Source organism: Portunus trituberculatus, chromosome 34 (genome assembly GCF_017591435.1).
Source record: "Portunus trituberculatus isolate SZX2019 chromosome 34, ASM1759143v1, whole genome shotgun sequence".
Classification (NCBI taxonomy): domain Eukaryota; kingdom Metazoa; phylum Arthropoda; class Malacostraca; order Decapoda; family Portunidae; genus Portunus; species Portunus trituberculatus.
In genome coordinates this window covers 6,716,817-6,738,300 of record NC_059288.1, presented here as the reverse complement: position 1 = coordinate 6,738,300, position 21,484 = coordinate 6,716,817, and the positions used below count along the sequence as shown (strand labels likewise).

General features: G+C 44.4%; 1 protein-coding gene across 1 annotated transcript in view; it reads right to left on the bottom strand.

Moving 5' to 3' along the window:
• Positions 1-21,484, bottom strand: part of LOC123512556 (fibrocystin-L-like) — a 58,995-nt gene that overhangs the window by 35,019 nt on the left and 2,492 nt on the right. The window contains exons 5-32 of the mRNA XM_045268983.1: positions 18,577-18,670; positions 16,526-16,689; positions 15,736-15,953; positions 15,361-15,458; positions 14,950-15,046; positions 14,580-14,759; positions 14,289-14,389; positions 13,558-13,640; positions 12,906-13,119; positions 12,415-12,566; positions 12,139-12,226; positions 11,761-11,881; positions 11,260-11,454; positions 10,290-10,445; positions 9,489-9,638; positions 8,491-8,671; positions 7,493-7,592; positions 7,037-7,142; positions 6,334-6,749; positions 5,823-5,949; positions 5,566-5,621; positions 4,894-5,018; positions 4,503-4,738; positions 3,497-3,682; positions 2,803-3,151; positions 2,473-2,676; positions 2,063-2,339; positions 67-1,064 (exon numbers count right to left, since the gene is read on the bottom strand). Of these exons, the coding sequence (XP_045124918.1) occupies positions 67-1,064; positions 2,063-2,339; positions 2,473-2,676; positions 2,803-3,151; positions 3,497-3,682; positions 4,503-4,738; positions 4,894-5,018; positions 5,566-5,621; positions 5,823-5,949; positions 6,334-6,749; positions 7,037-7,142; positions 7,493-7,592; positions 8,491-8,671; positions 9,489-9,638; positions 10,290-10,445; positions 11,260-11,454; positions 11,761-11,881; positions 12,139-12,226; positions 12,415-12,566; positions 12,906-13,119; positions 13,558-13,640; positions 14,289-14,389; positions 14,580-14,759; positions 14,950-15,046; positions 15,361-15,458; positions 15,736-15,953; positions 16,526-16,689; positions 18,577-18,670 (5,472 nt within the window). The remainder of the gene's footprint in view (positions 1-66; positions 1,065-2,062; positions 2,340-2,472; positions 2,677-2,802; positions 3,152-3,496; positions 3,683-4,502; positions 4,739-4,893; positions 5,019-5,565; positions 5,622-5,822; positions 5,950-6,333; positions 6,750-7,036; positions 7,143-7,492; positions 7,593-8,490; positions 8,672-9,488; positions 9,639-10,289; positions 10,446-11,259; positions 11,455-11,760; positions 11,882-12,138; positions 12,227-12,414; positions 12,567-12,905; positions 13,120-13,557; positions 13,641-14,288; positions 14,390-14,579; positions 14,760-14,949; positions 15,047-15,360; positions 15,459-15,735; positions 15,954-16,525; positions 16,690-18,576; positions 18,671-21,484) is intronic.

Below are 21,484 nucleotides of genomic sequence, written 5' to 3'. Positions count from 1 at the left end.
GCAGGGCTGTGTGTGACTCAAAGTGACATGAACAAGTGAAGGGCACGGCACAGAGCCAAGACTCACGTGACAGACTCCAGTGTTGGCGTGAGGGCCGCGTCGTAGGTGAAGGAAGTGGCAGCCGTCACGTCATCACTGCCGGCCACGCTGACCACCACTGCCACCGCCCCTGCAGCACCAGCTGGCACACGGCAGGAGATCTGGTTGGCATTCTCCGTCAGCAGGGTGCAGTCAGCGCCGCCCACCGTCACTGCTGTAGAACCGGCAATGAAGCCCGAGCCGTCCACCACCAGCACCGCCCCACCATTGGTGCTGCCAGACTCTGGTGTGATGGAGGCCACCACAGGCACAGCATCAGAGGTCACCCCATCAGCCAGGGCATCTCCAGCCCCAGCCACATTCACCTCGGCACTGTAGGAGCCGGCGGGCAGGCCGTCCACAGTGCAGGTGGCCTCGGTGGGGGTGAGGTTGGTGACGGTGCAGGAGTAGGTGGCGGGGTCAGACTGTCGCTGGTGTGCGGGTGCCTCACGGGTGTGGTGGTCCTTGGTGCGGGGAAGGGGCGCAGTGCCAGCCATGCGCCAGGCTCCCAGCCTCAGTGTGTCCTTAAAGGTGGCTGCCCCAGTGCCAGTGAAGGTGCCCCAAAATCCCTCGGGGGCATCCAGCATGTCCTGCAGAATGAGTCGTGGCCTGCGTCTGAGGCGGCGGCGGGACTTCTCCCCACGCACTGCATCATGGGCCTCTGTATGGGCCAGGTCGCCCCGGGCCAGCTGCTCCAGCTCGTCATCCACAAAGAAATCAATGTCATCATCAAGCATCTCCTTCATGGCCTCCTCCTCCTCCTCCTCCTCCTCCAGCACCCTGAAGCCCTGCAGGTCCTGTGTGTCCAGGCTGCTGCTGCTGCGGGAGTCAGTCTGGGCCACCAGAGTGATGGTGATCTGGGAGCCATCACTGCCAAAGTTCTGGCCAGACAGGGTCACCACCTCCCCCTCCACAGCCATGCTGCTAACCACAGGAGTGCGTGCCTCGCTGTAGGTGAAGGTCAGGGCGTCCATCTTGGCTGGCACCTGAGGAGACATACACCTGAATGCCAGTGCCAATACAGACTAGCCACACACCAAGAGAGTGGCTCACCCATCATTCACACCCAGACAAGACAAGGTGCTCCTTCAACCTCATGTACACACTCACACACACATAGGTAAATACACACACACACACACACACACACACCAAGATCTGGAAATGGAGTAAAAAATGGGAGATGGAATTCAATGTGGACAAAAGCCATGTCATGGAAATGGGAAAAAGTGAAAGACGACCAGTGGGAATCTATAAGATGGGAGATGGAGTAGAACTAGAAAAAATAAAAAAGGAAAAGGACTTGGGAGTGACGATGGAAGAAAACAATCAACCGGTAAGCCATATTGATAGAATTTTCAGAGAGACATATAATTTGCTAAGAAATATTGGATTAGCATTTCACTATATGGACAAAGAAATGATGAAGAAATTGATAAGTACTAAAATAAGACCTAGATTGGAATATGCAGGAGTTGTGTGAACCTCTCATAAAAAGAAACACATAAGGAAATTGGAGAGACTACAAAAAATGGCTACAAGAATGGTTCCAGAATTTAAAGGGATGACATATGAGGAGAGACTAAAAGCTATGGATCTACCAACCCTGGAACAGAGAAGAGAGAGAGGGGATCTGATACAAGTTTATAAATTGATTAATGGAATGGATCAAGTGGATAATGAGAAACTAATCCTGAGAGAAGAATATGACATTAGAAGCACAAGATCGCATAGTAAGAAACTGAAGAAAGGAAGATGTCTGAGAGATGTTAAAAAATTTAGTTTCCCGCAAAGATGTGTTGAGACTTGGAACAGTTTGAGTGAGGAAGTGATGTCAGCAAAGAGTGTACATAGTTTTAAAGAAAAATTGGATAAGTGTAGATATGGAGACGGGGCCACACGAGCATAAAGCCCAGACCCTGTAAAACTACAACTAGGTAAATACACACACATACATACGGACATGGACAGAGTGAACACTTACGCCAGCCACAGCCAGGGTGAGGGAGACAGTGGTGGCAGAGTCAGAGGGAGGGGTGAGGCAGGTGACTGTGGTGGAGGACACTTCCTGCACCACACAGGCCTTGCCGCCCAGCCCCACCACAGTGGAGGCTGCCACGCCCTGCAAACCAGTGCCGGAGATGGTGACCAGAGTGCCACCGCCCAGGGAGCCTTCTGTGGGGTTGAGGGCAGTGACTTCAGGCACCACCACCACACGACCCTCGTTCTTGTAGTCTGCTATGTTCGTCACTGCCACACCTCTGAGGAAGAGACGATGTGGTGAGGTGTGGTGAGGTGGTGTGGTGGCGTGTGGTGTACACAGTTCAAACATATAGGTTGTGTGTGTGTGTGTGTGTGTGTGTGTGTGTGTGTGTGTGTGTGTGCTGCACTCACCTGTTGATTGCCTTGACAGTGACAGGCAGGTAGGCACCTGACCTCAGGTTTTCCAGGTCATCCAGATCGCAGGTCACAGAGGTGTCGGAGGCAGAGGTCACGGTACAGGACGCGTCACCAATGCTGACCTCCACCTGGCAGTCTGCATCACCAAAGCCTGAGCCGGTGATGGTGAGCGAGTCACCACCCAACATCTCCAGGGCACTGTGACACAGAAAACGGGAGATGGTCACTGCGGGGAACTGTTCTTAAGCACTGCCACCACTGCCATTAACACCACAACCCTCATCAGTCACCACCACCGAGCCAGCCTGCCCTGGCCATACTCACCTGAGGCCATCCACGGTGTGTGTGGTGGAGGAGGCCAGGCTGGTGACCACAGGTGTGTAGCAGGTGTGAAACTGGAAGTACAGGTTACCATCATCAGGTATGGTCAGGTCAGGCAGGTCACAGCCATCCAGGGGTGTCTCCAGGATGGGGTTACAGCCACTCACGGTGACCGCCTCACTGCCCTCCACCTGGTACGTGGCCTCCTGCTCACCCAGCATCACTGCCACCTTGAGGACTTGGTGAGCTGGCCGTACTACATTGATCCGGCCACGCATCACCAGGCCGCCCACAATCTCAGGACCGGCGTAGTGGTAGGTGCCCTCTTGCGGGAAACTCACGCTGAAAGAACCTGTGGGAGACCAATAGTAGTAGTAGTTGTAGTAGTAGTAGTAGTTCACATATTTCTCCTCCTTCCTCCCTTTTTCATCATCTTTCTTTTTCATCCATTCTCTAGTTTTCAATCATTTCTCTCTCCTTCCTTACATACAGACCTCTACCTATCCTGCTTTCCTCCCTGTATCCTTCCATCCATCCTTCACCTCCTCTTTCCACCCCTCTTCTTTCCTTCTTTCTTCCTCCTTTCACTCTTTCGCTTCTCTCCCCCTTGTATCTTCTGTACTTCCCATGCTACCCTGTCTTAATATCTCTCTCTCTCTCTCTCTCTCTCTCTCTCTCTCTCTCTCTCTGTCCTGACCTGCAAGAGTTTGGGCGCCTGAGTAGAAGCCAGAGCCATCAGCGTCCTCACAGCCATCTACTGGACTGGGCACCTCACACACTCCATACCGCACCTGTGAGTTGTCTGACAGCTTATTCCACTGCCAGGTTACTGTGTCGCCCTCCATTATGTTCAGCAGCTTGGGAGCCCACACCACACTGTCCTCTGTTGGTGAAGATAATATCATAATACAGTGACTTTCTGGGTGAGGTTTTGGTGTGTTAGTTTGAGATTTGGTAAATTTTTTCTTTCCTGGTGAAGACAGAGGAATGATTTTCTGGGTTGTTGGTGTTTTGGTGTGTGTTAGTTTGAGACGTTATGAGTTTTCTTTCCTTTTTCTTTTCTTTTTTTTCACGCTGTCCTTTGTTGGTGAAGACAGTGACAGTGGAGTGACTTTTTGGGTTGTTGAAGTTTTGGTGCGTGTTATTCACCACAGTCACCTACTAGTCATCTAGCCAGTCTTTCTCCTACAGAAAGAGCTCAGAGCTCATACTGACCGATCTTAGTGTAGGACTGAGACCACAACACACTCCACACACCAAGAAAGCAAGGCCACAACCCTTCAAGTTACATCCTGTACACATTTACTGCTAAGTGAACAGGGGCTACACATTAAGAGGCTTCCCCACTTGCCTTGCCTTGCTGTGCCTAGGGCTCAAACCTGGACCCCTTGGTTGTGAGCTGAGCATGCTAACCACTACACTATGCACTGTGTGTTACTTTGAGATGTGGCGAGTTTCCTCTCTTTTTTCTTTTCTTTTTTATATAAAAGGGAAAATCAAGTCAAACACATAAAAAAGGAAAAAAGAAAAAGCTCCACTTAAGATTCCAGTCCCTGAGCAGGTCCAAGAAAGTAAGCCAAAAGAATAGGGATAAATGTATGTATGTGTGTGTGTGTGTGTGTGTGTGTGTGTGTGTTTGTGTGTGTGTGCATGAGAGCGTGTGTGTGTGCATGTGTGCACGTGAGTGTGTGTCAGTGCCTTACCAGAGTTGCCTCCCACATTAACAATCTTGTGGTTGGTGACAGCAGGCTTGGTGAGGCAGGTGATGGCTTCATTAGAGCACTGGAGCACCTCACAATGGTACAGGTCACCAAGCTTCACCGTGACTCGTGAGCAGTCTGAACCGAAGCCAGTGCCGCCCAGCTTGACCAGAGTGCCACCCTTCACTGACCCCTGCATGGCTGAGGCCGAGGTTACCTGCATCTCATACACTGCCTCACTGTCAAGAGGTCAGGTCACATTAGGTCAAGTTAAAACAAGTACTTTTCTTAAACAGAGAGAGAGAGAGAGAGAGAGAGAGAGAGAGAGAGAGAGAGAGAGAGAGAGAGAGAGAGAGAGAGAGAGAGAGAGAGAGAGAGAGAGAGAGACACCCACCTGAGAGCAGCACCAAAGCCATCAGCGAAGAGTGTGAGGGTGTACGTGCCGGCAGCGAGGGAAGGCGTAAGGCAGGTCACACTTGTTTCAGCCCATTCGGTCACTTCACATGAACCTGACCCAATCTGGCAGCGAGAGGTCAAAGGTCAGGTCAGGGATGCCAGGAAGGTCAGACGGGAAGCAGTGACCTTATATTAGTGCTGAAGAATTAAGGTCGTTTTTCACAGGGTCTTAATTTTACAGATAAGGGAAGGAGGGATGGAGAAAAGGAGGGAAGGAAAAAGGGAGGCAGAAAGAAGGAAGGAAGGAAGTGGAGGGAGGGATAGAATAAGGGAAGGAAGGAAGGAAAGAGAGAGAGGGAGGGAGAGAAGTGAGGGAAGAAATGAAAGACGGAAGGAAAGAGACAGGAGAAAGAAAAAAAGGAAAGAAGGAAGGAAAGAAAGAACTAAAGAAGGAAGGAAGGAGGGAGGGAGGGAGGGAGGGAGGGAGGGAGGGAAGGAAGGAAGGAAGGAAGGAAGGAAGGAAGGAAGGAAGGAAGGAAGGAAGGAAGGAAGGAAGGAAGGAAGGAAGGAAGGAAGGAAGGAGGGAAGGGAGAAAGAGAGGGAGGGAGAGAGGAAGAGAGGAAAGGAGGGAAAGAAGGAAGGAAGGGAGGGAGGAAAGATAAACACTCACATTAACTGATCCTGAAGAGCCAAAGTTTGTTCCTGTTATGACGAGCTCCTCTTGTCCTGTGAGAGAGAGTGAGAGAGAGAGAGAGAGAGTGAGACATGAACACAGTAAATCTTAAATATTACAGAGACATGAGAAAGAGAGAGAGAGAGAGTGAGACATGAACACCACAAACCTTAAGTGTTACAGAGACATGGGCACACTAACTCCCTATTCTCTTATCTTGAGTGTTGCAGAGTGTTAGAATGATAGAGACTCACCGAAGAGGGAGAAGACGGTGAGTGAGAGGGTGGTGATGGTGGGTGAGAGTGAAGGGTCGTAGGTGAAGGACGAGGGGAGGGAGCCAGTGGTGCCGCCCACATCCACCACCACGTCCACCACACCGTCCTGCCACAAAGATTAAAACACAATACATTATAATTTTGAACTGCTAAACACACACACACACACACACACACACACACACACACACACACACACACACACACAAAAGGAAGATTTACTAAGATGTGATACAAGGGATACTAGAGGATATGGAAAGAAACTCAAAAAGAATAATTACAGAAGAAATACTGAGAACTGGATGAAGGTGTGGTGTGTGCAAAGACCAAACATGATTCAGACACTGTGGAACACTAAAGGATACAAAGACAGGACAGCACCAGCATCACAGCACAGCTTCCCTCCTGTACAATACAACTGGGTAAACACACACACACACACACACACACACACACACACACACACACACACACACAGGGCAATACTCACACCAGCAGGCACTGTGCAGGTGACCTCTGTGGGGGAGCCAGAGATCACCACACAGTCATTGCCGCCCATGGTGACGGTGGCACTGCCAGCGTCCCAGCCAGCACTGTTTGGGAAGCCAGTACCGGTGATCAGGATGGGGTACTGGCCACCAGTGCCGCCCTCGGTGATGCTGAGCGAGGTGACAGTGACGGGCACCTGGTAGGTGACGGGGGAGGTGGTGAGTGCTGTGCCAGCCGGCTGCATGGTGAGCGTGACGGTGTGCAGGCCACCCCACACCTCAACAGTGCAGGTGAGCTCCGTGGTGGTGACAGCTGTTGGGGTGCAGGACCACGGCCCCACACTCACGCTGTAGTCACCAAGGCTGCTGCTGGTGAACCCAGTGCCGGTCAGGGTGAGGCTGTGCTGTTGCCCCTCACCTGTCAGGGGGAACACAAGGCTACAACACTGCCTGGGGGGGGGTGAGGGCTTGGGTGGGGGTGTGCTGCAGTCCTCGCCTCATCAGTGACAAGGGAGGAAGCAAGACAACACAACCACCAAGGCACACACACACACACACACACACACACACACACACACACACACACACACACACACACACACCATCGCGAGCATAAGGCCCAGGCCCTGTAAAACTACAACTAGGTAAATAAATACACACACACACACACAGGGACAGACAGGCGCGGCATGAGTGGCGGCTCACCTGGAGTGCCGGAGACAGCGGTCAGTGTGGGAGTGGTGGAGTCATCGTAGGTGAAGCTACAGTCACCAAGACAAGCACCAAAGTAACCATTCACCTCCAGCCTTACCTGAGAATGAGCAAACAATACTATCATTATCACCACTACCACCATCACCATCACCATCCACTTTCTCTCTCTCTCTCTCTCTCTCTCTCTCTCTCAACCAATCATTATCACCACTACAATCATCACCATCACCATCTTCTCCTATACTCCCCACCTCTCTCTCTCTCTCTCTCTCTCTCTCTCTCTCTCTCTCTCTCTCTCTCTCTCTCTCTCACTCTCCCTTTCTCCGTATCTCCCTTTCCCTCTCTCCTTTTCCTTCTTTTCCTTTCTCTCCCTCTCCCTCTCTCTTGCACCAATCCCAGCCTCCTTCACTCCCTCACTGCTTCACCAGCCAGGCACCAGGGACTCACATGGGGAGAGGCCCTGTGGGTGGTGACAAAATCAGCAGCGAGAGGATTGTGCACCACTTTTCCTTCACTGTCCCGGGTCACTACAGTCTCCACCTCTTCCCTGGAGTGGAGAGAGGTCAAGAGAGGTCAGGTCAGGGTATGTCAGGTCAGAGTAGGGTGGCCTGGCTCATAGGAAAGGGAGACTAGCTGGTAAGTGAAGTAGGGAGGGTGATAGGATGAAGGGTAGATAGGGATGAAGTAGGGAGGGTGATAGGATGAAGGGTAGATAGTGATGGGTGGAAAAGATGATAGACTGATTGGTAGAAAGATAGACAAATATATAGGTAGATAGATAGATAGATAAAAGGTAGATAGATAAGCAGTTGGTAGAAAGTAATGAATGAATAACAATAATAATGATAATAATAAGAAGAACAAGAAGAACAAGAACAAAAAGAACAACAATAGCAACAACAACAATAACAATGACAACAATGATAAATAGACTTCCATATTTTTTTTCCAATCCATCTCTCAATTAACAAATAAATAGATAAATAAACAAACACACAAACAAAACAACTACATTCCTCTCATACATCTAAACTGAAAACTTAAAAAAAAAACTCAACAAAAACAAACAAAACAAAGACACACATTTACAACCACAACACACAAACAAAAACATAATATAAACAAATAAACAAATAAATAAATAGTCAAATTTCTCACAAGTATCTAAACTGAAAACCCCCAAAAATTGACAAAAACGAACAAAGCACACTTTTTTGGGGTCTAACTTCATCTGACGAAGTGGGCCTTTTATTCATTTACTCATCATTATCTCTCTATTTATTCATTTTTTTTGCCTTGTCAGCTTTCACTTCTACATAAAAAAAAACTTCCCCCTACAAAAAATAAATAACTTACATCTAAACACACACAAAAAACACAACTCCACTTATCTCACACACCTATCCACTCCTACTCCACCCATACTCCACCCTTACTCCACCTACCCATCAAACACCAGAGAAGAACCATCCAACACCATGAGCTCCTTCCTGCCAGGGTCCTCCTGCCACTCAATCTTGTAGTAGTGGTTCCTGCAGCTTCCACTCTCACTCACGGAGAATTTAGTTTCCAAAGCACTCTCCAGGAAGCTGTCCAGGGTTGATGGGTGTATGTCTGCCGGTATGTCTGTCAGGAGAGGTGTGGGTGAGACATGTGTTCGGTAGGAGGAGTGTACAAGGAAGGGTGTATGAGGGAGTGAAGGTAAGGTGAGGTAAAATGCAGTAGAAGTGAGAGAAAAGGATTATTTGCAAGTGAGTTGGTTGAATGAGTGCAAGAGAGGGAGAGGGAGAGAAACAGTGTGTGATGGATGAGAGGAAAGGATAGAAGGATGGGTGTATGAAAGAGCGAAGGATGTAAGGTAAGATAAATTGCAATAGAAGTGAGTGAAAAGGTGGGTATCTATGAGTTGGTTGAATGAGTATAAGTGAAAGAGACAGTGTGTGAAGGATGAGAGGAGAGGAGGATGGGTGTATGAAGGAGCGAAGGATGTAAGATAAGATAAAAGGCAATAGAACTAAGTAAAAAGGTGGGAATATATGAAAAATTATTTGCAAGAGGTGACTTGGTTTAGAAAGAGAAAGAGAGAGGCAGGGTGTGAAGGATGAGAGAGGAGTATGGCTGTATGAAGGAGCGAAGGATGTAAAATAAGATAAAAGGTAATAAAAGTGACTGAAAAATGGGAATATATGAAGAATTATTTGCAAGAGGCAAGTTGGTTGAATGAGTGTAAGAGAGAGATGTAGTTTGTGAGGGATGAGAGAAAAGGAAAGAAGGATGGAAGTATGAGTGTATGAAGGAGAGAGGGAATGAGGGATAAGGGAATAAAAAAAGAACCAGTAGCTAAAACAACATTCCAAATCCATGCAAACTCTTAACCAATCAATAAAAACAAACACAACAAGACAATATATAAAAAAAAAACATGAAAGTAAGAGAAACACACCACTGATAGTCTGTCCCTGAACGGTGAGGTCCCAGGTTCCTGCGAGAGGGTTGGTGGCGACTGCATCTCTGTTTGTCGTCACTGTGGTGGTGCCAATGGTGAAGTCGTAGGTCTGAGCCGTGGCCAGTGTCTCGATGAGGTTGTTGTCCGCTAGTGGAGTAAGTGGCGCATTAACCCTTACAGTAGCATGACACGTTTCCATATTCATTCTGCTTACTACTTGGTGATTTCATGCAGCTTCAGGAAGTCATGTGGGGGTTAAAATAGTGATGACTGTGGCCATTAATCTTCTGACCTCCATAGATCCTTCCTAATGTCAATAAAATGGTCTAATACACAAATCTCATGGTAAAATATTCTGCTTACTATTTAGTGATTTGATACAGCTTCAGAAAGTCATGTGGGGGTTAAAATAGTGAAGACTGTTGACATTAATCTTGTGACCTCCAGAGACCCTTCCTAATGTCAATAAAATGGTCTAATACACAAATCTCAAAGTAAAAATGTACCTCAGTATTGAAGTGGTTAACTATATAGTGGAATGAAGTTTATATATATATATATATATATATATATATATATATATATATATATATATATATATATATATATATATATATATATATATATATATATATAAAAAAGCTACACAATGCAAAAACAAAACCTAAAAAAAAAAACCCATAAAAAAGAAAAAAAAATCTAAAAACAAAATTATAAAAAAAATAAGAAAAAAGAAAAGAAAAAAGAAAACTAAAATAAAAAAAGCAGAGGAGAATGGACAAAGGCAGCCGTCCGTACCTTCCCCCTCAAAGACAGCCAGCAGCGGCATTCCACCCATACAGTTTGTGGTGACGAACTTCAAGGAGTAACTCTCATCCGTCTCACTCTCCTCCACCACCACATCATCCACCAGAATTCCTTGCAACTTGAGGGCCGATGGGCGGGTCAATGTCACTGTTAGATTAGATTAGGTTAGGTATGGGATGGGTTAGGCTGTGTTTAAAATGTATTAGGGTGTGTTTAGGGTGTATTAGGCTGTGTTTAGGGTGTGTTAGGTTAGGTTAGGATGTGGTAAATTGTGTTTAAAATGTGTTAAGGTGTGTTTAGGGGTATTTACATTAGGTTAGATTAGGTTCGGGTGTGGTAGGGTGTGTTTAGAGTGCAATAAGATACATTTAGGATGTGTTTATTGTGAATAATGTGTGTTTAAGGTGTGTTAGGGTGTGTTAGGGTGAATAGGATGTTATATAGTGTTAGGGTGAGGAGAGTGTATTTAGTGCATGCTTAGGGTGTTGTTGGGGTGTGTTACAGTGAATTGGGATTAGTAAAGTGTGCCCAATTCAACCTAACCTCATAATTAGCTAACCAAAATCTTCCACAACCCTTCTGTTTCCACCCAATAACCCCATAACTAACTAACTAGACACCCCACAACCCCTGCCACAACCATCCCATAACTAATTAGACACTCCCACAATCCCTGCCACAACTCTGCCACTACCCTATCACAACCCCTGCCACACTCACTACAACCCCAACATAATCCCTGCCACACTCACCACACCCCTTGTCACACCCACAACCCTGCCACACCTGCCACAAGCCTTGCCATACCCACAATCCTGTCACATCCCTGCCATAACCACAACCCTGCCATAACACTTACCACACCCACAATCCTTCCATACCCACAACCTCTCTCTCACCTCACCATCCTGAAACAACTCTTGCCACACCGACACCCCTGCCACACCCCTGCCACACTCACCAGACATCTGTACACTGAGGAACACCACCTCATCAACAAACACGTCATCAGTGGGTCCCACGGGTTTGGGCAGCACAATGTTCTTCACCAGCAGTTTGTCACCAACATTGTACTGTGAGCCACCCCAGGAGTTCACCATCACTTCAATAAGGTCAACGCATGTATAGGTCCACGACAGGCTGAAGGAGAGGGTGTGTATGAGGTTAGGTTAGGTTAAGTTAAGTTGAGTTCGGTTGGGTTGGGTTAAGTTTGAAGGAGATAGTGAGAATGTAAGGTAAGGTAAGGTAAGGTTAGGTTAGGTTAGGTTTAAGTGAGGTGAGGTTAGGTTAGGTTAGGTTAGATTAGATTAGATTAGGGTCAGTTAGGTTAGGTTAAGTTTGAAGGAGATAGTGAGAGCGACACACAAGTTATGTTATGTTAGGTTTAAAAGAGACAGTGATTGTGTACTCTGTATTCTGAAACACTTATGCCCTGTTTTCTCTCTCTCTCTCTCTCTCTCACCTGCTGGAGGAGAAGGAACGCTCAAACCAGAAGGTATCGTCTCTGGACCTCCCTGGTTGTCAGCCCACCTGAAGTTGATGGCCATGCTGGACTCTAAGTTGCCAGAGACAGCAAAACACAGCTGGAAGGAGCAACACATGGAGGATGAAGGATGAAGGAAGCTGCTCATTTTCATATTCATTCTATCTTTACTAATGTTTTCTGTCCTAACCCCTTTCAGTAGCACAACATTTCCATATTCATTCTGGTGACTATTTGGTGATTTTATACAGTTTCAGAAACTTATGTGGGGTTTGAATTAGTGAAGACTGTGGCCATTAATCTTCTGTGTGTGTGTGCATGTGTGTGTGTGTGTGTGTGTGTGTGTCGCCCACTCACATATTTATGGATGTTAGCATTGACCATCAAATTCTCGTTGGTCTCCCTGTAGATCCTTGGGTCAGTCCTTCTCAGCTTATACATTTTCCTGTAAGACAAAATACACACACATGAACAATAATCTCTCTCTCTCTCTCTCTCTCTCTCTCTCTCTCTCTCTCTCTCTCTCTCTCTCTCTTTCCTCTCTCCCTCTCTCTTGCTCTCTCCCTCTCCCTTTCTCTCTCTCTCTCTCTTTCTCCCCCTCTTTCCCCTCCCCAGCACCCCCCTAAGCCTCACCTTCCACAGTAAGGCATCTCTTTGCCCACAAAGTCACCAAGACACCCAGGTGGCTTGGTGCCGTCCTCAAAGGTGTGATAGTGACGGCTGTCCACGGCACTCAGGTCCATCTCACATTTCTGCTCTGTCATGTCCAGTAGCTGCTCTCGGACCTGAGGGTGGTGGTGGTGGTGGTTAATTAAGGAGTAGGTGATAAATGATAATAGTAGTAGTTGTAGTAGTAGTAGTAGTAGTAGTAGCAATACATATAACACCCTCCCTGCTTTTTTCTACCTTCCCTTTCATTTCACAAACTTAAAACACACACACACACACACACAGACACACAGACACACACACACACACACACACACACACACACACACACACACACAAAACATAACATCATCATCAACAACATCAATTAACATCAACCAACAACAAATTCTAAACCGCTCTCTCTCTCTCTCTCTCCCCCCCTAACCCTCTCTTTCCCACACTCTCTCTCTTACCAGTGCAGAATCAGAAACATCAACAGGTGCCGAGGAGATGCCATTCATGAACAGACTACCAATGACTGGCTCTGTGTCCCCTTCTGCTCTCTGGATCACAATGCTCTGCTTCTCAAACACCTCCTTGATGTCCATCCTTACTCTATGTCTCTCATTGCCAGCCATCCAGGTCTGGCTGGCCACGAACTTGCTGTTTATATCCACCACTATGAACCTGAACTCAAAGGAGACTGTCGGTAAAAGGAGAAGGGAAGATTGGGTTAGTTTGGGTGGTGGTGGTGGTGGTGGTGGTGGAGTAGAAGGAGGAGTAGTAGTAGTAGTAGTAGTAGTAGTAGTAGTAGTAGTAGTAGTAGTAGTAGTAGTAGTAGTAGTAGTAGTAGTAGTAGTAAATGTTACTACTGCTAGTACAATTACTACTACTACTAAAACTATTACTGCAACAAGCATAAGAGTAGTAGTAGTAGTAGTAGTAGTAGTAGTAGTAGTAGTAGTAGTAGTAGTAGTAGTAGTAGTAGTAGTAGTAGTAGCAACAGAAGTACCAGCATTAGTAACGACAGCAAAATCAACAAAAAAAATCTACTACAACTACTATTACTGTTGTTACTACTACTACTACTACTACTACTACCACCACTACAATCACCCTCATAACATTACCTCTAGCACGGAAGCGGATCTCGAAGTATGCCGGGTGTCCTGCGTGAAAGCGTACTCCATCCCGTGTTGGTGAGCGACCTGCGGTAAACACACAACATAGGTCACCAACACACCAACACACACCCAAACACAGGTCAGCACAGATACACTCCAAACACACCAAGTATACAGATAAGTGTTCATTAGGTTAGGTCATGTCACTATGAATTTTGATTAGTTTAACCTCTTCACTACCAGGACACATTTCCATATTCATTCTGGTGATTATTTGGTGATTTTATACAGCTTCAGAAACTTGTGTTGGGGATTAAAATAGTGAAGACTGTGGCCATTAATCTTCCGAGCTCCAAAGACTGTTCCTAATGTCAAGAAAATGGTCTAATCATACACTAAACTCAAGGTAGAAAATGTGTCCCAGCACTGTCTGTTTTCCTTCTTTATTTTAGCAAAAGTTTAATATTTATCTGTTTTCAAGTGTGTTTTCCTCTTTAGGTATTTATTTGTGTTTCTTTCATACATTAAGTTAGTTTTTTTTTCTTTTCATTATTACTAGAGAGCAAAATCATTCAGGTTTTCATTTTTTTCAACTCATAAATGCAAAACAAACAGTGATCTCGAAATGGTTCTTTTTTCTGCTTACTTTATTTTTTTGTCTATAATTGAGTGTTTGCCAGTTGAAATGATAATAAAATGATAAACAGCAACAATTAAAAGTGCTTCCCTCACCATGTTATCAGGGTTCCCATCTACTGCCATGAACATCACAGTGCGGTCCCCGGCAGCATATCCAAAGGCATAGAGGCCATCATGAGATGCATGGAAGTACCCTGCGGCCACATGGTTAGGTTAGGTTAGGTTAAGTAAAGACAGCAAGGCAGACACACAATCCAAGTAAAAGACAGCAAACAGACACACAATCTAAGTAAAATGACAGCAAGACACACACACACACACACACACTCACACAATTTAAGGTAAAGTAAAGACAGCAAGAGGGACACAGAATCATCAGCCTACCTTTGATTGTGCCCACGGAATCCTGGTTTATCTCCACGGGGAAGAGCAGCATGGGTTCCTCGGACACGAAGGAGCGATACCCGGCGTGTGAGGGAGTCAAGGCCGCCCAACTCTGCTCGTCATTAAAGTTAGTTTCAAAGTATTCTCCTTCATATACCTCCATGAGCACCCCTCGCTCACCTGCACAGACAGAAGGTGTGTGAGTGTGTGTGAGTGCGAGTGTGTATCTACAGAGAGAGAGAGAGAGAGAGAGAGAGAGAGAGAGAGAGAGAGAGAGAGAGAGAGAGAGAGAGAGAGAGAGAGAGAGAGAGAGAGAGAGAGAGAGAGAGAGAGAGAGAGAGAGAGAGAGAGAGAGAGAGAGAGTGCTAACCTGAGCCGGCAAAGGTGTCATCCTGGGCTGGGGTGAGGCACTTGATCTGAGTGTCGCTGATTTCCTGCACGGCACATTCCACACCGCCCACCTCCACCTGCGGCACACACCTCATTACTTGCGGTACTCTCAGCGGCAGTGTGGTAAAGGGTAATAGGGATTGGATGGTTAACCTCCCATGATACACTTCCATATTCATTCTGGTGACTATTTGGTGATTTTATACAGCTTCAGAAACTCATGTAGGGGGTTTAAAATAGTGAAGACTGTTGCTATTAATCTTCTCCATAGACATTTCCTAATGTCAATAAAATGGTCTAATTGTACATAAAAAATTCACATTCTCATATTCGTTCTGGTGATTATTTGGTGATTTTAAACAGGTAGAGACACATATGTGGGTTGCAGTACCTTAGTTTTCTCCATGTAAGGATCAAAGCCCACACCCTCGATAGTGAGAAGTGTTCCACCCGCTGTTGACCCACCGGCTGGACTCACACTGTTCACACCTGCACCAGAGATACACCACATCACTATAGCCACTGCACACACACACACACACACACACACACACACACACACACACACACACACACACACATACTGGAAACATTAAAAGCACATCAGTCAAAGGAAAACATTGACACATACAGAAATAGGACTATAGAAATGTAGCAGACTCTTAACATTACACACACACACACACCAAATAAAGAAAAAAAAAAAGACAAATAGACACAAAACTGTAAAAATACTACACACACACACATACACACACACACATACCTGCGTAAGTATGGTACTGGAAGAGCCTATCATGACGGTCGATCATCTTCCCATACTGGTCGGTCACTGAAGCCCCACGGTAGGTCACGAACACTGAGCCATTCATGGGACCCACCAGCTGGGCTTCAGGACGGCAGGTCAGCTTATTGGAGTTCACAGTGCCAAGAAGTTCCTCGTTCTCATCCTTGAAGATGCACGGAACACCCCCGACGAACGCTCTGTAATGGGGTGGGGGGTGGGGGGTGATGGGTGAGTGAAGGTTATGTTAGGTTAGGTTACTCTCTCTCTTTCTCTCTCTCTCTCTCTCTAAATCTTTTAAGGTAATCTAGCTGTTTTTATCTCCATTACTGAGAGAGAGAGAGAGAGAGAGAGAGAGAGAGAGAGAGAGAGAGAGAGAGAGAGAGAGAGAGAGAGAGAGAGAGAGAGAGAGAGAGAGAGAGAGAGAGAGAGAGAGAGAGAGAGAGAGAGAGAGAGAGAGAGAGAGAGAGAGAAAGAGAGAAGAGAAAGAGAGAGAGAAGGGGAGAAAGAGAGAGAGAAGGGGAGAAAGAGAGAGAGAAGCGGAGAAAGAGACAAAGACAAAGAAAGAAAGAGAAAAATAGAGAAAGAGACAGAGAAACAGAGAAAGACAGAGAAAGAGAAAGAAAGTGAGAGGGAAGAGAGAGAAAAAAAAAAAAAAACTTCTATAAACACCCCACACCACCCAACACCACTAAACACCAAAACAAACCCCAACAATCTTATAACCACACCAAACACACACACACAGAACAAACGTAACACAGCGACATACTTGGTGATCACTGTGCCTGAGTTTGGGTCTTCCTCCAGTGGGTCACCATAGTCCACCTTGTAGTACTTGTTAGTGTGAAAATAGCCAGACAGTTCCACCAGCGCCCCCGGCAGAGACCAGCTGGGCGTCACTCTTTGAACTTTCGGAGCGACCCAGTGGCCATACTGAAGAAATACACAGTGGTAGTTTGTTTAGGGTTTAGGTTATGTGTGCTAGTGAAATGTGAATGCAATAGTTTATTTTTTTTCGTTTTTTTTTATGTAAGAGGGGGAAAAAATAGAATAGGAGTTTGGACAAGGGCATTTTCTTTCTATTTTATGTAAGTGTGGGATATAGACATGGTAGGGGTTTGTAAAGTTAGTGAAGGGGTAATGTGTGGTAGTGAAATGTGAATAGAATAAAGCTTTTTTTCCTTTCTTTTCTTTAATGCAAGAGGGAAAAACACAGTAAAGGTTTTTTTTCTCTTTTTTAAGTAAAAATGGAATAAAAACACAGTAAGAGAAGATGTGCAAGATAATTAGACATTTTCCTCTTTTTTTTTCATGTAAGAAGGGAAAAATACAGTAAGAGTTTCAATAAGTTTTTTTTTCCTGTTTCTTTTGTTTGCAAGTGGGAAAAAAAATGTGGAAGTTTGTTTAGTGATGAGGTAACGTGTGGTGGTGAAGTATGAACAGAATAAAGGGTTTCTTTCTTTTCTTCCTTTTTTTTTTTATGTATAAGAGGGAAAAGCACAGCAAAAGTTCAAATAAGGCTTTTTCTTTCTTTCTCCTTTATGTAACACAGAAGGAGTTTGTAAAGATATTGATAAGGTAATGTATGGTAGTGCAATGTGAAGAGATTAAGGGTTGTTTTCTTAATTTCTTTCTTTTCAATAATGCCTTTTCTATATATAAGAGGTGGGAATCTGGCCAAGAGCAGAAATTATTAAAGAAAAACACAGCAGGAGTTTGTAAAGTTAGTGGCAAGATAATGTGTGGTTGTGAAATGTGAACAGAATGAGGCTTTTTTTTCTTTTTTACGCGAGGGCAACAAAAACAATAAAACATATAAAAGCCTCACTTAGGTGCCAGTCCCCAAGCAGATCTGAGAGAGTAAGGAATGGGATAAATGAATATCTAGAAATCTCCCTCTTTAACGAGTTCAGGTCATTGGAAGGTGGAAACACAGAAGCAGGCAGGGAGTTCCAGTGTGTGTTAGAGAACGGGATGAATGATTGAGAGTACTGGTTGACTCTTTCATTACAGAGGTGGACAGAACAGTAGCGGGAGGAAGAGATATTAAGCAAAAGGAGATTAAAGAACATGACTATGAGTTTGTAAAGTTAGAAATAGGACAATGTAGAAAGATAATGAAATAGGAAGAAAAATAAGATTAATGTAAGGAGAAAAACAAAACAGGAGGAGTTTGTGATAAAATAGTATTAAAAACAGAGAAATATGAATAATTGGAGTTTATAGAATGATGTAGAAGTGTGATAATGTAAAATAGTGAAATAGGAACAGAATAAGACTTGTGCTGGGAGATTGAAACAGAAGATATGGCCATAAAGTTAGCGTGATGGAGGTTACAATGATAGGCGAGTATATGATGTGTAAAATAGTGAAATACGAGCAGTATGACTAGTTTCAAAGCCAAGATATGCATAAAGTTAGTGTGACTGGAGGTTATAATGATACAGGAGTGAGACAATGAGTTAAAATAATGAAACACACACACACACACACACACACACACACACACACACACACAGAAGGATGTGGATAAAGACGACTTTTTACTATTTGACACACGCAGTACACGAGGACATGGTTTAAAGCTGAAAAAAAAAGAAGTTTCTGTAGAAGAGATGTCAAGAAGTACAGTTTCCCTCATGGCGTTATGAATAATTACGAATGAACTTGATGAGGAGGTTGTAATGGCTGGGACTGTGCATACTTTTAAGGGGGAATTCGACAAAAGATAGAGACGGGACACCATGAGTTTACCCCCCTCCTGTAAACCACAACTAGGTAAATACAACAAAGTAAATACAACAAGGTAAATACACACACCTGGACTTCCTGCTGGTTGGATCCTGCAGCCAGCACACCATCCACGTACACCACAATGTTGTACACACGACTCGCTGCTGGCTTGAGACGTGGCCTGCAATGAGAAATATTAGTGATGAAGTGTGGAATGAGGAATAACTATGATAACAGAGCCTGGAACGAGAAAAAGTGGTGATAATGAGGCCTGGGACGAGAAACGGTGGTGGTGATAAAGCCTGGAATGAAAGATGACGATAATGAAGCATAGAATGAATAATAGTGGTGATGAAGCCTGAATGAGAAATAATGATAATAGATGGATAGATAAGTAGATAGATAAAAACAAATTCATATATGCATGAACAAAATGTCTATATTCCTCTACCTACTTATTATCACTTCAACTATTGTCAAAGATACTCATATATCAAGAATAAAGGCCATAGAAATAACGAATGAGAAAAACATCATAGTCTACCTTTAAAATACCTTGCGTTTCTATTTTCCCGCGGGAGACGCAAACACCCGCTATGAAACTCAAATTGTTTATTCCTGGACATGATAACTAAAAGAAAAATATCACAATAAACAATAAACCATGTGTGAAATTTGTATAAGTATGGTACCTCATTAATGATAGATTTGATAATAGATAGTGATCATGATTTGTATTAGGTTTAGACACGTACTGCCATCACACTCAGACACGCCCGTCCACTGCTATGGCTACGGCTCCAACCGGCTCTCCTGCAGTAGTTACTATAATCAGTGGTGATGACGTGTGGGTGTTCGGTGTTGTGTCTTGCTGAACACCCAGACACAGCCATACGTACTCCAAAACACGTTCACATATACATCAAACACTCGTAAACACACACAAACACCCCCAGAACTTGCTAATATACACCCAAACACATATACATTGGCTACATACATCTAAACACACATATTTACATACATACAGTATTACACACACATATAAGCGAAGTGTTCCCATATTCCCTGTGTTTTGTAGCAGCATCAAGCGGCAAGATAACAGTGAATCGGCAGTGCAACCCGACATTACCTAGCGCCTTCATCACAACCTTCCACACTGCCTCACGTTCGTCTATTTTAAGGTATTTTTAAGGCCATTAACTGATTTTTAGCTTTCCTTTACGTCTGAGAGTGAAAACAGTTCGATATTGAAAAGGCAATAGGTAACCCAACAGTACTGAGGCTAACATTTGCGTCCTTCACTTACTGTATAAGCCAAACATGTCTCAGAATGAAGCCACTGGTCTAGCATTTCATATCATGTGCTCAAATATTCCCAGTAAGGCATATTTTTTGGTGTGTTGAGAGAAACAGAGGCAACACGGCGCCCGCCGCCCCAGCCTGATGTTGCCGCCCACCGGGTCCCTCCGGTATCCCCCCTAGCAGACAGCGGGTTCCAATACTTTTTTGCATATATTTCTTAACAATAATATTATGTTTCCATGGTATGTTTTTATAGTTTGTATAAATATTTTATTGCCTCTGAAGTGTTTTCCGCGCCTCTGTCCGGTAAATCTGTGTTTTTAGTGGTGTTTTATAGCGTCAGTATGAACCACCCCAAGGGTTAAAATTTTTGATTTGCCATTTTGAGTTTCTTTATTTCAAGCTGTAACTGGGCCTGTATGCTATCAAAGAATCCCCTATACTCTTTTAAGCGTGAAATCAATCTATTGAGTCAAATATGTGGACTTTGAAATGATGTCTGGTGCTGTTAAGCAAAACTCTTATTTTTCTTTAATTCATTTGCTCACGTTTTTGTTTCTCGGTCTAACTCGTTGTAGAATGTATTAAAAGATAGCTTAGACTCTGTGAAATGTGTTAAAACACTCGCCAAATGAAAATGCCTCGACTTTATAGGACGTTTTAGGAGAATTATAAGTGAAAATGTTTTTGTACTTTTAACGTACTTAATTTAGACATTTTTCAAAAACTAATGAGGCTGGAGTTGTTTTGATATTTTGAATATTAGTTTAAGTATTTATCACGTCATAAAATATCAGGCATTCGACCGTGGCTTCGTTTTTTCTAAAAGTCATTTTTAAAATATTTACGTAATTTAGCCGAGTGACCCCTGTTCCCGTTCTCACTGATGGCCACAGCCCAGGTGGTGACTCATCATAGCCTCAGGCTGGCGCCTCTTTTCCAGCCTCCCAGTTCGTCAATATTTTGCCTAATATCTAGTGATTTCTACATGTTTTCGTGGGTTTCAAGGCTAAAGTGTGTAGATAATAGTAGTAAAAAAAAGAAGAAAGAGAAATAAAGAGGAGGAAGAGGAAGGAATGAGAAAGAGAGGACGAAGAAGAGAAGCAACCAACTCTCCCTCTATTTCCTTAATATTTTGCCTAATATCTAGTGTTTTATAAGTCCAAGTAAGTAGATTGAAGCAATAGAAGGAAGAAAAAAAAAGGAGAAACAAAGGAGGAGGAAGAAAAAAAGAAAAGGAAAGGGAAGAGGAGGAGCAGTCAAGCCGCACTATTTAGCTAAGTGTCCCATGTAACCTTGCCGTTCTTTATAATGCATTTTGGTGTTTTGGGGGTATATTTGGGTATTTTAAGTGTGTTTAGTAGCGTTGCAGGGTGTTTTGGGCGTTATAAGTGTATTTTGGGTGCATTTTATATGTTATGAGTCTGTGTTAGATGTTTTTGGGTATACTTTACGTACCTTGAGTGTGGTGTGGAGGCGTGTTTGAGTATTAGGGTGTGTTTTGAGCGTACTCGGAGGGCATTTTGAGTGGTTGTGGTGTTTTGTGTGTGTTTTGGGATCATTTTTACTGTTTCATTTGGTTTAGGTGTGTGTGGGAGTAATCTGGGTGTATAGTGGGTGTTTTGTAGTGAGTTTATTGGTTTTGAGGGGTTATAAGGTGTTTTAAGCGTGTTTTTGGTTAGTTTTGAGT